The sequence below is a fragment of the Myotis brandtii genome, unplaced genomic scaffold (assembly GCF_000412655.1).
Source record: "Myotis brandtii unplaced genomic scaffold, ASM41265v1 scaffold312, whole genome shotgun sequence".
NCBI lineage: Eukaryota > Metazoa > Chordata > Mammalia > Chiroptera > Vespertilionidae > Myotis > Myotis brandtii.
In genome coordinates, this window is record NW_005361955.1 from 847,909 (window position 1) to 867,494 (window position 19,586).

At 44.9% G+C, this 19,586-nt stretch overlaps 1 protein-coding gene across 4 annotated transcripts in view; it reads left to right on the forward strand.

Annotated features, from left to right (window-relative positions):
• Positions 1-76: 76 nt before the first annotated feature.
• LOC102250640 overlaps positions 77-19,586 on the forward strand; it is a 35,726-nt gene continuing 16,216 nt past the window's right edge. For 2 of the 4 annotated variants that reach the window (XM_014542701.1, XM_014542702.1), the window contains exons 1-6: positions 3,385-3,750; positions 4,386-4,614; positions 6,517-6,669; positions 10,159-10,307; positions 12,091-12,231; positions 12,639-12,784. In XM_014542701.1, coding sequence (XP_014398187.1) covers positions 4,435-4,614; positions 6,517-6,669; positions 10,159-10,307; positions 12,091-12,231; positions 12,639-12,784 — 769 coding nt within the window. In that variant the 5' untranslated portion in view covers positions 3,385-3,750; positions 4,386-4,434. Of the gene's footprint in view, positions 164-365; positions 420-3,384; positions 3,751-4,385; positions 4,615-6,516; positions 6,670-10,158; positions 10,308-12,090; positions 12,232-12,638; positions 12,785-19,586 lie in introns of those variants that run through there. The other 2 variants (XM_014542700.1, XM_014542698.1) reach the window with 2 other exon arrangements.

Below are 19,586 nucleotides of genomic sequence, written 5' to 3' on the forward strand. Positions count from 1 at the left end.
CTGTGCGGCCTGGTCAGCTGCTCGGGACAGGATGGACCTGAGTTCCAGGGAGATGGTAACACCCACATTTCCCATTCCCACCCCAGGTGCCCAACCAGGTCCCGCCCGAACTTGCCCGGGGCAAAGCGCCCGCGCCCCGCAGCTAGGAGTGTCCTGGCCTCGGGTAGGTAGTCGGGATTCTCTCCTGAATGTATTGAAATTGGGGGTGCGTCAAGAGCCCTAGAGAAGGGAGCGGCAAGCAGCCCCTTCTTGCCCTCCCCCTCGACTCTGAGGTGAGCCAGCAGCTGTGGGAGGTGGACAAGCAGGGCACCCAGGTGGACTTTCCTCCCTCTCCCCTCCCCCCCGCCACCTCCAGGAGGGAGAGTCAGATGAGAGAAGAAACCCTAGCATAGGTTGGGGCCTCTACTCCTTAAACCTCGGTAAGTGTTCATTAATGAATCAGCCAGTCAGTAGTGCTGGCCTTGAGCACCTAGGTAGTTGCGAACCTGGGCCACACATTATGGAATAGGGAAATGACATCAAGAAATGCTCCTGAGAAAATATTAAGTGAAAAACTCAATATTTAAGAGGGTCTTAATAGACTTTTTATAGAAGGTATGTGTGTATACTCTGTGCTTCTGTAAATGCCCAGACAAGGCTGGAAAGAAATATTTTATATGGTGGACAGTAATATTGTGGACAGTTCCTGTCTTAGTCTGTTTCGGCCCCCATAACAAAATACCATAGCCTGGGTAGCCTAACCAACAGAAATCTATTTCTCACAGTTCTGGAGACTAGAAATCCAAGATCAAGATGCCAGTAAGATGGGTTTCATTTTGGAGCCTTTTCTCTTGGTGGTCATCTCAACAGCTTGGGGGCGGGAAGAGGAAGAGGGGGGAGGAGGGGAGGGAGAGGGTAAGAGAGAAGGAGGTGAAGGATGGAGAAGAAAGAAGGAATAGGCTCTCTGATGTCTCTTTTTATAAGGGCACTAATCCAAAATGAGGGCCCCACCCTCATGACCTCACCCAATTCTAATGGCCTCCCACAGGTCCCATCTCCAAACACCACCGCAATGGGGGTTAGGGCTCCAACTGATGAATTTGGGTGGATGCAAACATTCAGTCCATAACTACCTTACAGGTGGTACCTCAGAATGGTTAAGAATTTGGGTTCTGGAGCCAGACTGGCTGCACCACTTACCAGTGTCTGTCCTTAGGCAAATCCCTTAACCTTGCAATGCCTCAGGTTTCCCACCCGTGCATTTCCTATTTACTACGTGCCTGGCTCTGTTCTGAGCATCTGTCATTCTAACTCATTCTTCTTCTTAATGATTCTTGACCATCGTCATCCCCATGTTACTGATGAAAAAGCTTTACATATGTCATTTAATCCTCACAAATGCCAAAGAGGTAATATTCCCACCCTTTTTACAGATGAAGAAAATGATTCGAGGAAGTGAATTTGATTACCCATAATCACCCTACCAATAATTGACAGACACAGGGTTTAAACAGGTTCCTTTTGACCCAAAGCCTGTCCACCAGCTCCCCACCTGTTTGGTCTCCCAGGATGCCTTGCCAGTGTTTGCCAATTGCCTGATGATAGCATCACCTAGGGTGCTTACTAAAAGCAATCCGGGAGTCAGCAGGCCCAGTTCTGTTCTCAGCCAGAGTAAGTCCCTTCTTTGCCTTCTGGGGGCTCATTTTTATTATGTGTCAAACAAAAAGCTGGACAAGTGCCCCTGAGATGGCAGATAGGTTTTAGGTCGCTGCCAAGTTTGGTTGCTCTGCAGCAGCTTCCTGGAGCACAGTGAACAGGTTCTGAGGCCACAGCTGGGTGATGGCCATGGGGAGGGGGCGTAGGGTGAGTAACCATCCTGGTTGCCCAGTACTTTCCTAGTGTTAGCGCTCAAAGTCCTGGGACAGTGGTTATCCTAACGATGGCTTCCCAGGGTTAGACAATCTGTAAAGTCCCAACCAGAGCTATACTTAGGTGATCTTTCCCTCGCCCCAGGTCCCTGGGTGTCTGCATTCTGCTGGGTTCATTCTCTCTTTTTAAAATGTTTTTCACTATGATGGGGTAATTTGTTATGCAGCAATAGGATACTAATACAAGTGTAATCCAAGTTGCAACTGTGAACTACCCCCATGTAGCTCACATGGCATCTAACAGATGTTGCTATTTTCCCTTGAAAATTTCAAATGTCCCTGGTGATGGAAGGAGACTTGACTTGGGGTGGAACACGCTATACCAGGGGTCCTCAAACTACGGCCCGCGGGCCACATGCAAATACAAATATTGTATTTGTTCCCATTTTGGTTTTTTACTTCAAAATAAGATATGTGCAGTGTGCATAGGAATTTGTTCATAGTTTTTTTTAAAACTATAGTCCGGCCCTCCAACAGTCTGAGGGACAGTGAACTGGCCCCCTGTTTAAAAAGTTTCAGGACCCCTGACTTAGAATATCTATCTTGTTGGGTCATCAGAAGAACAGAACTCTCCAGGAGCCCACAGAAGTCACCAATGAAATCATCTTCCAGGTCTACCTTTTCATAGGCTGCCAGATAAAGGGCATGAAACCATCCAGCTTAGGTCAAAATGAGCCTATTCTCTTCTGTCAAATATCCCTGTAAGTTTGCAACACCTCCCAGCACCTTAGTACACAGTCTGGGAGCTGTGGCTCTAAGACATGAAGCATTTCTAGAGATAAAGAGGAATGTTAAAGAATGAGAAAAGGGTAGATTCCCCCAAGAAGATTTATCAGTTCTAAATTTGTAGGCACCCGCCCCGCTGGTGTGGCTCAGTGGTTGAGTGTTGACCTATGAACCAGGAGGTCATGGTTCGATTCCTGATGGTGGCACATGTCCGGGTTTCGGGCTTGATTCCCAGTAGGGAGCGTGCAGGAGGCGGTCGATCAATGATTCTCTCTCATCATTGATGTTTCTATCCCCCTCTCCCTCTCCCTTCCTCTCTGAAATCAATAAAAATATATTTTAAATTTGTGGGCATCTAATAACAGCTTTAAAATATGTAAAACAAAAATTTATAGAATTAATAGCAGAAATAGACATTCACATTTATATACCTCTCTCAATAAGTGATAGAATAAGTGTGCATACAATTCTGTAAAGATAAATGTGATAGGAGACCATTGTAGAGATTTAAGCAGAAGAATCACATGATCTGATTTACATTTGAAAAACATAATTCTGGCAACTGGAGAACAGACCTGAGGTTCAGGTGGAAAAGTGATGGTAGAGGTAGCAAAGAAGTGGTATTCTTTTTGATGTCTGCTTTTCCGAACAGCCCCTGTCTCCTTCCAGTTTCTTTTGGGATGGTTCCCCAGGTCTCGATTCAACAGGGAGAGCCCCCTTTGATGTAAAATAACAAATACATTTTGGGATAATCTGTAGCTGGAAACTTTTCCATTTGGTGAAACTCTAATAATTCCCGTAAACCTTTGTCCCTGTGAACCCAGTTCATAGACTCAACCATTACTTTAATTTATCACATGGAGGGGCCCTTTGGGACTGGGTAATTTAAAGGACAGAATCAGGACTGATAGGGTAACTTCCTGGGCCAGCAGAATAATAATAACACCAATGATAACAATGAAATTTACTGAGCACTTCCACTATGTGCCAGATGTTGTGCTTTATAATCTCACTTAATCCTTATGACAACCAAAAAGCTGTCTTACAGATGGTGAAATAGAGGCTTGAAGAGGCTTCATAACGTATCTGAGGCCACCCAGTGAGTCAAGTGGTGAAGGTAAGACTAAAATCCAGGTCTGTTCCCCTCCAAAGCCTATGTTCTTAACCACTATGATACTGCCTGGCAAGCGTTATGTCCATAAAAAGAATTGTGCCAATTTTAAATAAATATATCCTTGGTAACATTTAGTACCCACTGTTCATATTAATTGTGTTCCTTTATAAGTGGGTTCCATGAGTACTGCCCTCGTTTTAAAAGGAAGGACATGGATCCATGAATATAGAAATTGGAAATGGAAAAATTCCACTTGACTGTCTCTGTCTTGATTCCCTACTCCCATTGTAAGACAAATGAAGCACCTGAAAATTTTCAGAGAAGGGTGTGCAGCAATATTTGCCAGTTTTGGGGGGTGGGGGAAGTGTAAGCTGCTCCTTAAAAATTAGGTATCTGGACAGAACCGGTGTGGCTCAGTGGATAGAGCGTCGGCCTGCGGACTCAAGGGTCCCAGGTTTGATTCCGGTCAAGGGCATGTACCTTGGTTTCAGGCACATCCCCAGTGGGGGGCGTGCATGAGGCGGCTGATCAATGTTTCTCATCGATGTTTCTAACTCTCTATCCCTCTCCCTTCCTCTCTGTAGAAAATCAATTAAAAAATATTTTAAAAAATTAGATATCTGTGTGTTGGGTTGCAGGGCAAGCTACTGTTTTCAGAATCCAAGTGGAATCTAACACCATAAAACAATGCCAAGAGGAAAGACGGGAAAACACAACAGGGAAGGAGCACCCCTGCCTGTCGCTCCAATTCTTCAAAAGTTCCTGAAAACCTACGAGAAGCATTGTGCACAGACACAGACGTCTGTGTGCCCAGCCATCAGAAAGGACTTGAAAACCAGCATCAACAGCGAACAGATTCTCAGGAAGGTGAGCGGATGGTCTCCTCTCCTCGTTCTTCTCTGACATGAACTGACTGACTAGGGTTTACTCCCAGGGAACATGGGTCCTCAGTCCCCTGAGCCCCGAACTGGTGGTGTCGCCCCCTCTGTGCTGCTGCCTGAAGACCAAAGCCTGGTTCTGGTACCAAGGGCCTGCTCAGCACTTCTCCTACCGCCAAAGCTGCCCCTCCCAGTCCTCCCTGCAGGCCGGCCTTTTCTCACACACTTCACCTCTGGAGTGGCCAACCTGCCCCTCCCCCACTCTACATCTGGAAAGCCCAGCCCCAGAGCATCACTTCTGTCCTCACTGCAGGGCCTCCCTCCCCAGCACTCCAGCCACCCACTGGTCCCTCCAAGTGCCTCCTTCCCCTGACAGCCGGCGTGTCCACGTCATCAGGCCAGACCTGCATCACCCAGGCCTCTCATCTCACTTGGAGTGAGGTCAGCCAACACATCATTCTGATTCCAGAAGCACTGGATTTTCAAAAAATTCTAATGTCATATTTTTTTCTGAGATTACACCTAGGGGTTGGGTGTGAGGGGAATGAGACACTGAACCTAAATGGCCAACTTTTGGGAAGGGGCCTGACAGGCTAGAAGAGGGAGTCTGGCACCCAAAGACAGACGGGCCAACTTTACAACATTTCTATCACAGCGCAGAATGACAGTCCATGTTTCAATAATCAAATACCTACTGATTTCCACATTGCACTCCACACAAAAAGAACCTCCTAAAGTTCCTCTCTAACCATCTCTCTCTTTTACCTAAACTTCCACTTCTCAGGCAGCTGCCCCGGCCTCTCCCTTCACCTCCCCTCTCTGCCTCCTCTACTCTCCTCTTCCTCCTCTACCCACCCAGGTCTTTCTACTCCCTGCTCACCCCAGGGAGGAGCTTCCCAGAGTCATCCTTTTGGTGGTAAAATAAAAACTGATTTTTTTTTCTACTGTAGTTTTTATAATCAGCCTCCACCACTAAATCGTAGGGGTTAACTATAAATTTTGTTCAGATTTATAGTCCCTTCAGCAATGTTTTCCAAACATTTTAAATTACAATCACCGCCTGCTGCTCATTGGCCCACGCACTGAAGGGTTGTGGGTTCAGTTCCAGGCCCGGGTCAGGACACGTGCAAAAACCAATCAATGTGTCCCTCTCCCATCAATCTCTCTGTCCCTCCCTCCATCTCTCCCACTCTTTCTACAAATCAATGGAAAAGATATCCTCAGGTAAGGATGAACAAAAATAAATAAATAAAATAAATTACAGTCACCATCAGAAATACAATTAACATTCTGACCCAGTATATAAGGACTGGTAGATTGCTTTGGTTGGGTTCCATTTTTATTTTGAATATCATTGAAAGAAAAGAAATGAAATTGATTTCCTGACCTAAAAATGGGTAGTAACCTGCTGGAAAAATCTCTGCCCTATAGGTCTTTTCATGGAAGTCTGGGTATGGCAGTAACTTCATACGTTTGTGTTGAGTGCACACCACGCACACCAGTGCACCCCTGTCCCAAAATTAATAACTATTTAAATGTTCTTCCAATGTTGTCTAATGACAATGTTCTTCCTCCACATATTCAGATGCATAGATGTCTCTTTATTGTTTTTGTTTTTTTGTTAATCCTCACTCAAGGATATTTTTCTAATGATTTTTAGAGAGAGTGGAAGGGAGGGGGAGAGACACAGAGAGAGAGACACATCGATTGGTTGCCTTCCGCACCCATTCGGACCAGGGCCAGGGACCAAGCCTGCAACTGAGGTACATGCCCTTGCCTGGAAATGAACCAGAACCTCAGTCCTAGGGCCAACACTCTATCCACTGAGCCAAACCGGCGAGGGCCGGATGTCTCTTTATGATATCCACCTGTGGTTTTTCTCTTACACCAGTTTGTACTTGTAAAACCCGATGACTCCCAGCCAAGCACCCTTCCGATTTCCTTGGAACCTTTGCTCATGACAATTCGAGATGAGTGTTACACGCTGGGGCAGCAGATCTGCATCTGGGGACTTCAACTGAGCAACCCGGAGATTGCCAGACTCGTGAGTCCTGCACTTTCAAAACGTTTATTCGATTAGTCTTAAAATTGACAGGAAGCATATTACATCATGTGTTCCAGCTATAATTTATTTGGTTGTTGACTGATACGCTCCAAGGTTTTCTTTAAAAAAGAAACAAGAAACAATGTATTTTTAATTAAACATTTCAAACAGATAAAAGCACAGAAAATAATAGAACTGACATCCTTGTATATTTCATGAAATATGCTTTATTAAGGCATAAACATTGTGAATTTTACAAGTACAATAGCTAAGCTTCATCTCACTTCTTCCCCATCTACGGCCCAGAGGCACCATCCCCTGCTTTAATGATGTTCGCGAAGGGCAAGCTGGCCTCATGCCCGCGTCCTCCTTGAGGCTCCCACCTGTCTCATCCATGGACCTTCGTCTATTCCTCACTAACCTGCCAGTCAATCAGCACATTTTTTTTAAAAAAGTATTTTTTAACACTCATAGAAGAAAAGCTTTATGATGTTGGATTTGGCAGTGATTTCTTGGATATGACACTAAATGCACAGGCAACAAAAGAAAAATGAGATGCATTGACTTCATCCAGATTCAACACTTCTGTGCAGCCAAAGGCACAGACAACAGAGTGAAAAGGCAACCCACAGAATGGCAGAAAGTGATCGCAAATCACATGTCTGATAAAGGGTTAATAGCCAGGGTATACAAAGAACTCCACCTCACCAACAACAAAACAAGCAACCTGGTTTAAAAATGGGTGAAAGATCTGAGTGGACATTCTCCAAGGAAGATACACAAAAGACCAATAAACATACAAGATGCTCAACATCCCCACTAATCACTAGAGAAATGCACATCAAAACCACAATGAGATACCAGCTCATGTAAATGAGGGTGGTTACTATAAAAAAAGAGCGGAAAATAACATGTTGATGAGGATGTGGAGAAATTGGAACCCTTGTGCACTGCTGGTAGGAATTTAAAAGGATGCAGCCACTATGGAAAACAGTACGGAGGTTCCTCAAAAAATTAAAATAGAATTATACAATCCAGCAATTCCATTTCTGGCCAAAAGAATTGAAAACAGGGTCTCAAAGAGATATTCTCAAAAAATTAAAATAGAATTATCATACAATCCAGCAATTCCATTTCTGAGTATATGGCCAAAAGAATTGAAAACAGGGTCTCAAAGAGATATTTGTACTCTCGTGTTCATAGCAACAGTCACATTGCCAAAGGTGGAAACAATCCAAATGGACAGGCAAATGAAAAAAAAAAATGTATATACATACAATAGTATATTATTCAGCTTAAAAATTCTGACACATGCTACAGCATGGACCTTGAAGAACTTATTGTAAGTTAAATAAGTCAGTCACAAAAGGACAAATACTAAATCATTCCACTTATATGAAGTCCCCAGAGTGGTCAAATTCAGAGACAGAAAGAGTGACAGTTAGTTGCCAGGGGCCGGGGGGAGGGGAGAATGAGCGTTATTTATTGGGCACAGAGTTTCCGTTTTGCAAGACAAAAAAGTTCTGGAGACGGATGGTGCCTACGGTTGAACACCAGTGTGAATGTACTTACTGCCACTGAACTGCACACTTGAAAATGGTGAAGATGGTACATTTTATGTGTATATGACCACAATTTATAACGATTTGAAATATATAACCAGAATTTTTAGTTGTTTTCATTCAGAGGGTCAGTCAAGGTACATAGTCCATTTAAGTCAGAAACACAGCACTGTCCCTGCATGTTAAGTGACCCTTCACAGTTCCTGAAAGCGTGGCCCTCGTGGCGAGATGGCGGCTGCTGAGAAAGTCCTGGTAGATGGCTGTGGTCTTGCCCACAGCAGGGCGTGAGCCCCGGAGGGACTCGGCAGACCGCTGGTTCAGGTCTCTGGGACCTGGCAGAGCCTGTTCTGCACAGACCAGCATGACCAGGCAGTGAGGGCTCCTCTGTCAGCAGCAGCTTGAGAAATCCAATCCGCCACCAGCCCAGGCCTCCCCTCATTAAAGAGGCCTCGGCACTGGCGCTGTGGTCGAGGTTGCGAGTGCTTTTTTGTTCTCAGCCGAGGTATAATTTGGAATCCTATCTCTGACCAACGTGTCATTACCTCAAAAAACCCTAAATCCTCCAGACCTCCCCCAGGCCTCTCTCAGGCTTAAATTCAGAACGGAGGGAATCCTCAGGTGGTGGTGCTTCTAATTGCTAAGAGGGGGCCTTCAGGATTTGTAGCTTTAACGGCTCTTTCCTGTCAGGAAGGTAGGGACTTCACTGTGACCGGGATCATTTGTTACCACAAGAAATGACCTTGCCATTGACCCCTCCATTCAGGAACCCAGGGAGCAGGCGATGGCTCCAAACGCTCACGTGTCGCCCCCAGTCCAGCTGTGTCAATGTGAGCAGCACCTCGTTCCTGCATTTGCACAGTCTAGTTCTGAGGAGACCCCCAATCCTAGTAATATCTATAAGTATGAAAATGAGTCATTGGCGAGAGCCTTTAATTATTATAACTTTAAGTGTAAGATCGGCACAGCAGCACTTCTCTTCTTTAAAGAACACAACCATAGGAGGATAAACACGTGTTGGTCAGACTGTGAGCATCCGTGTTGGTTTGCTAGGGCCGCCATGACAAAGTGCCACAGATTGCATGGCTCAGACGATAGAAATGTATTTTCCCCCAGTTCTAGAGGCTAGAAGTCTGAGCCCAAGGTGTCAGCAGGGTCGGTTTCTTCTGAGGCCTCTCTCCTTGGCTTGTAAATGGTCATCTTTTCCCTGTGTCTTCCCATCGTCTTCCCTCTGCACAAATATGAGCCCGAATTTTCTTTTCCCATAAGGACACCAGTCCGATTCCATTAGGGTCATCCTAATGACCTCATTTTACCTTAATTACCTCTTTAAAGGAACCATCTCAGCAAATATAGTTACATGCTGAGGTGCTGGGGATTAGGACTTCAACATATGAAAGTGGGAGGGGCACCATTTAGCCCATAATGACATCTAAAAAGATATGCTGCAATATATCTTATCTCATCATAAAGCTTGGTGTTTCACAGATAATTTTTTTAATAATACATTTGTGTGGTTTTTTAAACTATATTTTTATTGATTTCAGAGAATAAGGAAGAGGGAGAGATAGAAACATCCATGATGAGAGAGAATCATGGATTGGCTGCCTCCTGCATGTCCCCCACTGGGGATTGAGCCCACAACCCAGGCATGTGCCCTTGACCGGAATCAAACCTGGGACCTTTCAGTTCACAGGCCGACGCTCTATCCACTGAGCCAAACTGGCTAGGGCTCCCATATAATTCTTTGATGAGTCTTCATTTTTAAGGGAAATTATTCTATTTGCATGCCACTTTCTCCTTGGGTAAGTAGAAAGTTATTTTAGAAGCAAGAATGTTGAGGTATTTAAGACAACTGACTTTTAAGTAACATGAACACAGAGAGCATATTAACTTTATTACATAAGGACTCTTTACTTTGCGTTCTCAGGCTTTGCTTCTGGAATGGAAGGGGCATGCCACCTGCCCACTGACCACCCTAGAACTCATTGATTGCAAGATGGATCTGTGGTCTCTGGGGAGACTTGGGCAGGCTCTGCAGTTCAGCAGTTTGCATTCTCTTGTCCTCGATTACTGCAGGTACGGCTCTGACTGCTGTCAGCTGGGGGAGGCAAGGCCGGGGGAGGGCAATGTCCCCTTTCCGTGCGTCTCATCACGTCATCACTGAAAGGGGACACTGTAAAACCTCCCTAGAGTTAATGTTCCTGAGTGAATGTTAGGGTTCTCAAAAAAGCGTCTATTCATTCATTTATTCTTTCTTTCTTTCTTTCTTTTTAATATATTTTATTGATTTTTTACAGAGAGGAAGGGAGAGGGATAGAGAGTTAGAAACATCGATGAGAGAGAAACATCGATCAGCTGCCTCCTGCACACCTCCTACTGGGGATGTGCCCACAACCAAGGTACATGCCCTTGACCAGAATCAAACCTGGGACCTTTCAGTCCTCAGGCCAGCACTCTATCCACTGAGCCAAACCGGTCAGGGCATTCATTTATTCTTTCAATAAATGTTTGTCCAAGGCCTGTCTGTGCAAGACCCTGTGCTCATTGCTAAGGAAGATGCAAATATACACAAGGTGAGACTGCTGTCCGAGGGAGCCCTCAGGCTAGCAGCGGAGAGGAGACATGCTCTTCTTGATTATGCAGAATGTAAGGTGGACTCTGGATGTCACCAAAGATGTCCATATGCAGTGGTTCTCAACCTGTGGGTCGCGACCCCTTTGGCGGTCGAACGACCCTTTCACAGGGGTTGCCTAAGACCATCCTGCATATCAGATATTTACATTACAATTCATAACAGTAGCAACATTACAGTTATGAAGTAGCAACGAAAATAATTTTATGGTTGGGTCACAACATGAGGAACTGTATTAAAGGGCCAGAAGGTTGAGAACCACTGAAAGTTGAGCGGTAGTGTGGCTAAGGGAAACCACAGCCTCTAGGGACGGTGCAGTGGGAGGGGAGGAGCAACCCAGGGCCATGGAAGGAGGACTGGGAGGTTGGAATTCCCTGCACCTGCTCTGGACAAACTTTAAAAGGCCACTCCTGCTTGGCCCATGTGGCTGAGTTGTTGAGGATCGACCCATGAACCAGGAGTTTGCTGTTCGATTCTGGGTCAGGGCACATGCCTGGGTTGCAGGCTCAATCTCCAGGAGGGGGCGTGCAGGAGGCAGCCGATCAATGGTTCATTTTCTCTCATCAATGTTTTTCTCCCTCTCTCCCTCTCCCTTGCTCTCTCTGAAATCAATAAAAACTTTTTTTTAAAGACCCCCTCCTTACAAAGTTCTGGTACCATTGAGCCTCCACAGACTCCTTCGGCCCTGCCAGCTGGGCCATCTCTTCTGACTGCAAGGTTCAGAGCTCGCTCTCCATTCGCTTCCTTGAATGGCTACTCAAACCATCCACTGCTCTTTGCTCAGAAGGCAGACTCCAGGCCCCCTTCCTCCACACGCAGGCAGCCCCCTCTGTCAACCCAGCCCACCCCAGCGCCAGCCCTGGCCCAGGAAGCCCAAATCAAAGATCAGCAAAAGTGGCTCTAGCCCTAGCTGGTTTTCTCAGTGGTTAGAGCCTCGGCCTGCTGACTGAAGGGTCCTGGGTTTGATTCCAGTCAAGGGCACATGCCCGGTTATGGGCTCGGTCCCCAGTGGTGGGCGTGCAGGAGGCAGGTGATCAACGATTCTCTCTCATCATTGATGTTTCTCTATCTCTCTCTTCTTCTCCATTCCTCTCTGAAATCAATAAAAATATTTTATTTTAAAAAAAAAAGTGGCTCTAACTGCCCTAGGGGTGCTTGAAAATGACTAACCCAGTGGGTGACATAGGTCTTAAAAGTCACTAATTGGTTCCTGTCATTTCCTTTTAGATTTGAAAGTGAAGAAATGGAGAGCATTTTCTCAGGCCTGGAGAACAACCACAGGCTTCAAGGCCTCAGCCTGCGCTACTGTGGTCTGGGGCCCCGGAGCGGGCCCCGCCTGGGCTCCGTCATCCGCCAGAGTGCCATCTGGTGAGAGGCGTCCCCTGTCGCCCAGCCTGCCTCCGGCGCTGTTCTGTCTGGAATTATATAACCAGCTTATTGCCAGAGCCCATTCGTTCCCCTCACTTTTCAATATGTTTCTCATCATCTTTTTCTCTCCTCTAGTTATTTTGTGTTTTCTTCTTCTTAATGATAAGAGCAAGATCCTCTACTTACATTTGAGATTCAGGGATGTCATGTTCAATGCATGTCTCTGGCCAGTAACATGGCCACCAGGTCTATTTTTCATGCCCTGGCCTATTATTTATTATGGTTATTTATTATTTTATAACGAGGTCTAAGTATTAGCATTTATTTTAGGAGGTGAAGACCTCAAGTCCTGATCTGAGAGAGTGGAAATAACACCTAATGAGCCGTGTATTTGGCCCCTTCCCCAGCGAGCTGCACCTCGATGGCAATTACTTGCAGTGTTCCGGAGCGCTGGCCCTCCTCAGGCCCATAGCGGAGTATGCAGAGATGCGGGGCAGAGGCCTGCCAGCCACAGCCTCGCCCGACTCCAGCAGTCCCCCTCCCGCACTCCCAGGTAAGCGCTGGAGAACTAGAAGGAAACTGCTTTGCCACTAAGTGGCCTTCCCAGTGGTCACTCGCGAGTCTGCTTCCTGAGTATGCGTGAGGCCAGAACAAGAGACCCCCAAAGATATTCCTGTCTGAATCTTCAGAATCTGTGACTGTGTGACCTTCATGGCAAAAGGGACTTTGCAGATGTGATCGAATTAAGGATCTTGCTTTAGGGGATTATCCTGGGTTAGCTGAGTGGGTCCAGTGTAATTGCCAGGGTCTTTAATAAGAGCGAGGCAGGAGGGTCAGAGTCAGAGAGCCGGAAAGGTGACAGTAGGAGGAGAGATGGCAGTGACGTGAGGAAGGGGCCATGAGCCAGGAACACAGGTGCTGGAAAGGGCAAGGAAGCAGATTCTTCCCAGAGCCTGCAGAAGGAGCGCAGCTCTGCCGTCACCTTCACTTTGGCCTCTAAGACCCTTTCAGACTTCTGACCTCCAACAGTGGAAGATAATAAAGTTGTGTTGTTTGAAGCCACTACATTTGTGGTCATTGGGTCCAGCAGCAATAGGAAACTAGTGCAGCATGCAAATCAGAAATCTTTCCGTTAAAAGTGAAAGCAACCCAAACACAAATATAACTAGGGTTTTAGTGGCTCACATAACTGGGGTGTCGTCAGGTGGTGTGGTCTTCAGAGATGGCTGAGGTCAGGGGCGCAGACCACTTCATCAGGAGAACCCGAGTTTGCTGCTCATGACTCTACTAGTACTTCCCTTCGGAGGGTTGGTCTCCTCTCCCAGTGCACTAGACTTACTGTGGCGATCATGTCACAATATGTACATGTATTAAATCATTATGTTGTACACCTGAAACTAATATAATGTTATATGTCAATTGTATCTCAATTTCATTTATTTTTAATCCTCACCCGAGGATATTTTTCCACTGATTTTTAGGGAGAGTGTAAGAGAGAGGGAAAGACAGAGAGAAACATCACTGTGAGAGAAACACATCGATTGGTTGCCTCCTGCACACCCCCCAACCAGGACCCGGGCTGGGGAGGAGCCTGCAACCGAGGTACGTGCCCTTGGACCGACTCAAACCCAAGACCCTTTGATCCACAGTCCAATGCTCTATCCATTGAACCAAACTGGCTAGGGCTGTATCTCAATTTTTTTAAAAAAATTATTCACTGACTTGTCCTATTTAAAAAAAGAGCTGAAGTCAGGGCTTCTTTGTGGAACTGAGCTCAAAGAACTTGTAATGAACACAGATTCACAAATTCAATGGTTATCCCCCATTTAGGTATTTTCATGGTATCAAAATTATACAAGTTATTAGTTCAATTTGATAATTCAGTCACCCCAACGAATATACAAAAGGAAGCTGGAAAACAATGTCTGCTATCAAATATTACTTTCCCTCTGCTATTTTCTACCAAGATTCTTATAAAAAGCCCTGGTCCTATTTATGAAGTCCTATATTGTAACTTTGGTATCTAAATAACTAAGTGAATCTGTGATTTTCTTTTAAAGAAATCATTGGAAATGTAAAAGTACCATTTTAAGGGATTGTTGTGTGGCAGGCAGGGACAGGTGTGAGAGGTGTGGGACTGGAAAAGTGAAGACAAGGAGCCCTGGCCAGGTGGCTCAGTTGGTTGAGCATCATCCTGTGCACCAAGTGGTTGTGGGTTCAATTCCTGGTGAGGGTACATACCTAGGATGTGGGTTCGATCCCAGGTGAGGGCATGTGTGGGAGGCAACTGATCAATGTTTCTCTCTCACATTGAGCTTTCTCTCTCTGTCTGTCTCTCTCTCCTCTACATCCCTTCCTTCCTCTCTCTCCAAATATATATATATATTTTAAAAGCATAATATGCTAATTAGACAGAATGTCCTTCTGGATGACCTCATTGGGCCTCTAGTATATATATATATATATATATATAAATGAAAACATATCCTTTAGTAAGGATTTTTTTTAAAAGTGACAGGATGCAGGGAAGAAATGTGAAGGTCTATTCTGGTTGTTCCAACTGGTTTTCTGCTGAAAGGGGCATTAAGGCTTAGTCTTAGGGGTTCTGGATTTGTTTTCCCTGAGAGTCACAAAAGCCAGGGTCAGAGCTGACCACAGAGAGCGCCTGCCCTGTCATTCTTCACGGCAGCCTGGACAGGGTGCACACTGCTCCCGCTGAGCCGAGCCCTGAGGTCAGTGGTCGGCACACAGAAACTCTTGTAAGTTCCTCTCATTACTCAGGATCTTAGCAGTCGCAACAACAAAACCCACCCCAAGTACATGTCTAGGTCCTTCTCTTCCTCTAAGGCTGACTGTGACAGGCTCTAACATTGACATTCACTAGAACCTTAATTTTTGTTTAGTGCATCCAGTGCATTTCAGCTCGTCTGCATTCTTCTGGGTAACTGTGTCAGTCTGCTCGGCTGCCATAACAAAATACCACAGGCGCGTGGTTGAAGAACACACTTACTTTCTCACAGCTCAGGAGGCTGCCAGTCCCAACTCAACGTGCCAGCTGATTCAGTTCCTATTAAGAGCTCTCTTCCTGGCTTACAGATGGCCGCCCTCTTGCTGTGTCCTCACATGGCCTTTCTATGTACACACACACATGTGTGTGCACATACACACACATGTACACATGTGCACGCACACACATGCACATGCACACACGCAGCACTCTCTGGTATCTCTCCAATAAGGACACTAATTCCATCTGATCAGGGACCCACCTTTACGACCTCATTTAAACCTTAATTGCTTCCTAAGACAGGGGTGGGGAACCTCCGACCAGCAGGCCGTACAAGGCCCACAAAATCATTTGGTCTGGCCCTGCCGAGGCATTAGGGGTGAGTTAAGTAAATGTTTGACCAAATAGGGAAGGCTAATTTTTAAGTTGATAATTAAGAATGGCCTGCCAATGATGTTATAAATACCCAAATGGCCCTTGACAGAAACAGGGTTCCCACCCCTGTCCTAAGAGGACAGTAGGGGTTCAGAATGAGTCACCCCAAGATGTATCTGGTATGTGAATTGTTTTGAACCAAAGGCCACCAAGACATTGTAGACTCAAAAGAAACTTCTACCCCATCTTAACTACCTAGGAGAATTTGAATTAGGGGCCTTGCCCAAAATAAGAGATTTTTAGAGATAACCTTTGTTTGACCTATCTGTAGGGCAGGACAAACGACTAATTACTGAACATCTGCTCTTCTTCTTGTCCTGCAATGACCTTCCTTCCCTCTGAAGCCTCAAGGTGACCCTTAGCTCAGAGTGTCATATAGATCTCATTATTCCTTTCTGTCTTTGAACCCCTCATATATGTGGGGTTCCTATACATAAGTATGTGATTAAATTTGGTTATTTTCTCTTGCTAATTTGTCTCATGTCTATTTGATTATTAGACCAGCCAAAAGGACGTTGAGAGTAGAAGAAAGTCTTTTACTCCCCCTTAGCCCCATCTCCAAATACAGCCATCTGGGTGTTAAACATGAATTCTGAGAGGACTCGAACTTTCTGTCCATAGCAGAAACGTACACAGCAGCACTGAGTAAAGTGCCTTCTACTTGAGAGCTGCATTAATACACCTCCACTCAGGCAAATTAGTTTGCCCATCTTGATTTTACTTCTTTGCCAACAGGATTAGCCATAAATGGAAAAGGCGGGGGGGCAATAAATGATTGTGGTCTATTACCAGCCCTCTCTCCTGACCACAGTGGGTATGGGACCCAAGCTCCTCCAGCTGGACTTTGCACCCTAAAATGTGATTCTTGAGCCAAGGAACCTGGTTCCCCACCAACAACAACCTGTGCTTTAGCTCATCCTGCCAGACCCCTGGAGCTGCCCCGGTTCTGGTCCCTTACAACCCTTGTCTTGAAACAAGACATTTTGAGCCAAAGGCTCAAACATACTGTTGTGTCCACCCAAAATTCACATGTTGAAATCCTGATTCTCAAGATGATGGTATTAGGAGGTGGAGCTTTGGGGAGGTGCTGAGGTCATGAGAGCAGAGCCCTCCTGAATGGGATTCGTGTCCTTATAAAAGAGACCCCAGAGAGCTCCCTCCCCCTTCTGCCATGTGAGATTATAGCAAGAACACAGCTGCCTGTGAACCGGGAAGCAAGCTCTCACCAGACACTGAATCTGCCGGTGCTGGGAGACCGTGAGGAGGAAATGTTTGTTGTTGCTAAGCCACCAGTCTACGGGATCTTGTCATAGCACCCCCAGTGCACTAGGACACGGGATACCTGGGAACTTCCAGTAGGGTGAGTTTGAGAAGGTGTGGATGATTTCTTTTAATGTCCAGATTCTCAACTTCCAGGACCCGATACCTGTGATTAATTTCTTTGGTCACCATCATCATTTTACTTTGCCAAAGAAAGGCACAGTTCCCTCCCATCCAGTATCTGAGCAGAGCATCTTCCATAGGGAGCAACAACAGACACAATTCAAACTATTAATGTAAGTGTTAAGGAAGTGAGTGACTCTAATAGATCAGTGGCAAACCACTGTTTACACATTGGGTGGCTTCCAATTTTTGCTTTTAATGTAATTTGAGGAGGGCATAATCACTATCAACTGACAAGTTATTAAAAACCTTTTTTTCAATCGACCATATGTGATTTTTAGCCTATAACTCAGGTGTTCACAGAATTGAATTATATTGCTATGATAAAAATCCTTCTAGAATTTCCCAGCTAAGTTTGAATTATAGATTAAAAAAACCAAATAATTTATTATAAGTATGTCCCATGCAATGTTTGGGATATAGTAACTAAAATAATTATTCTTTATTTCTCTGACATTTAAATTGAACTGGGTGTCCTGTATTTGGGGCAGGGAGGAGGTGGGTAAGGAAGATTACATCTGGCAACCCTATTCCACTTCCATCTGTATGAACAAGATTTCCCAGCATTTACAATTATCACAATGAAAAATAGAAATAGCACTGATGTGGGTGTCTGCCTCATTTTAGCAGTAATATTCTTTAGTGAATACATGAATCTTTTTCTATATATATAAAAGACTAATATGCAAAGTGTCCCCTCAGAAGTTCGACCGGGAGACCAGGAGTTCGATTGCTCACTATGACATGCACTGACCACCAGGGGGGCAGCATGAAACGAAGGAAGGCCCCGATCAGCCCTGATTGCCAGCCAGGCCTAAGGACCTTACCCTTGCACGATTTCGTGCCCTGGGCCTCTAGTTAATTATAAAGACAAATATATAAAACAGCACCATCTACCTCATTGACAGGCATTCAATAAAATTTTATGTTTGTATTTAATTAGGATTTATCAAAATGTATAAAATGCATATGTTGTATTAATCAATCATATGCTTCTAAAAATTGATTAATAATTGCAGAAGACATTTTTAATACTTTAGAGCCTTATGATCCCAGACATTTTTAAAATTTCAATTTTTGTAAATGTAGCATTTTTATTACAGAGAAGTGTTACAGGATGAGCTATAGAAGACTTTCAAATATAAAATTCTGTGAGATAAGTAGAATGTGAATACAAATGAAAGCATAAGAAGAAAAGGAAATAATTAAAATTTTAAACGACTAAAGAAGAATTTGCTCATGTTTTGAGTTGTTTGGGATTTATTGATTGATTGATTGATTTGATAGAGGGGAAGGGATAGAGAAAGAGAAACATTGATCAGTTGCCTCCCGTACACACTAACCAGGATTGAACCATAACCTAGATATGGGCCCTGATTGGGAATCAAACCCCAAACCTTGGCACATCAAGAGGATGCTCCAACCAACTGAGCTACCCAGCCAGGACGGTTGCTTGGGATTTTTTTTTTAATATTTTTTTTATTGATTTCAGAGAGGAAGGGAGAGGGAGAGAGAGAGAGAGAGAGAAACATCAATGAAGACAGAGAATCCTTGATCAGTTGCCTCCTGCATGCCCCCTACTGGGGATCGAGCCCCCACAACCTGGGCATGTGCCTTGACCGGAATCAAACCCAGGACCTTTCAGTCTGCAGGCCGGCACTCTATCCACTGAGCCAAACCAGCTAGGGCTGTTTGGGATTTTTTTTTTTTTAATATATTTTATTGATTTTTTTTTTTTTTTACAGAGAGGAAGGGAGAGAGATAGAGAGTTAGAAATATCGATGAGAGAGAAACATCGATCAGCTGCCTCCTGCACACTCCCCACTGGGGATGTGCCCGCAATCAAGGTACATGCCCTTGACCGGAATCGAACCCGGGACCCTTGAGTACGCAGGCTGATGCTCTATCCACTGAGCCAAACCAGTTAGGGCTGTTTGGGATTTTTTAATAGAGGATGGTGGGTATCAAATCGCTTGGAAATTTAGATTCCATTTGATACACTTAAGAGAAAGGTAGGACAGACTTCATTTTTAAATGTCAACATGTGCCATATTTGCTAGAAATCTCACCCTTTGAAATTTTAAAACTTCTGATGACCAAGTTTAAATTCCAACCTCAAAATGTACCAGGTAGCTTTTCAATATTCCCCTTGGGTGCTATGAGAGCAATAATGTTTTGAGGCCACCGCTTTGTAAGGCCCAAATGTTTGGCTTTCTCTCCTCTTCTGTGAGCTACTTACTCCCAGGCCTCCCAGTAACTTCTTCCCACCAGAGTCAGGCACAGTTGATTTCTGTTGCTGACAAAGAGGCATGACTGCCTCACGATCCAAAGACCAGTTTGTTTTCTTAATTACTTGTCATAATGTGTAATATGTAATCTTAGTAATGATGCCCCTTTCCTTCCTTCCTTCCTTCCTTCCTTCCTTCCTTCCTTCCTTCCTTCCTTCCTTCCTTCCTTCCTTCCTTCCTTC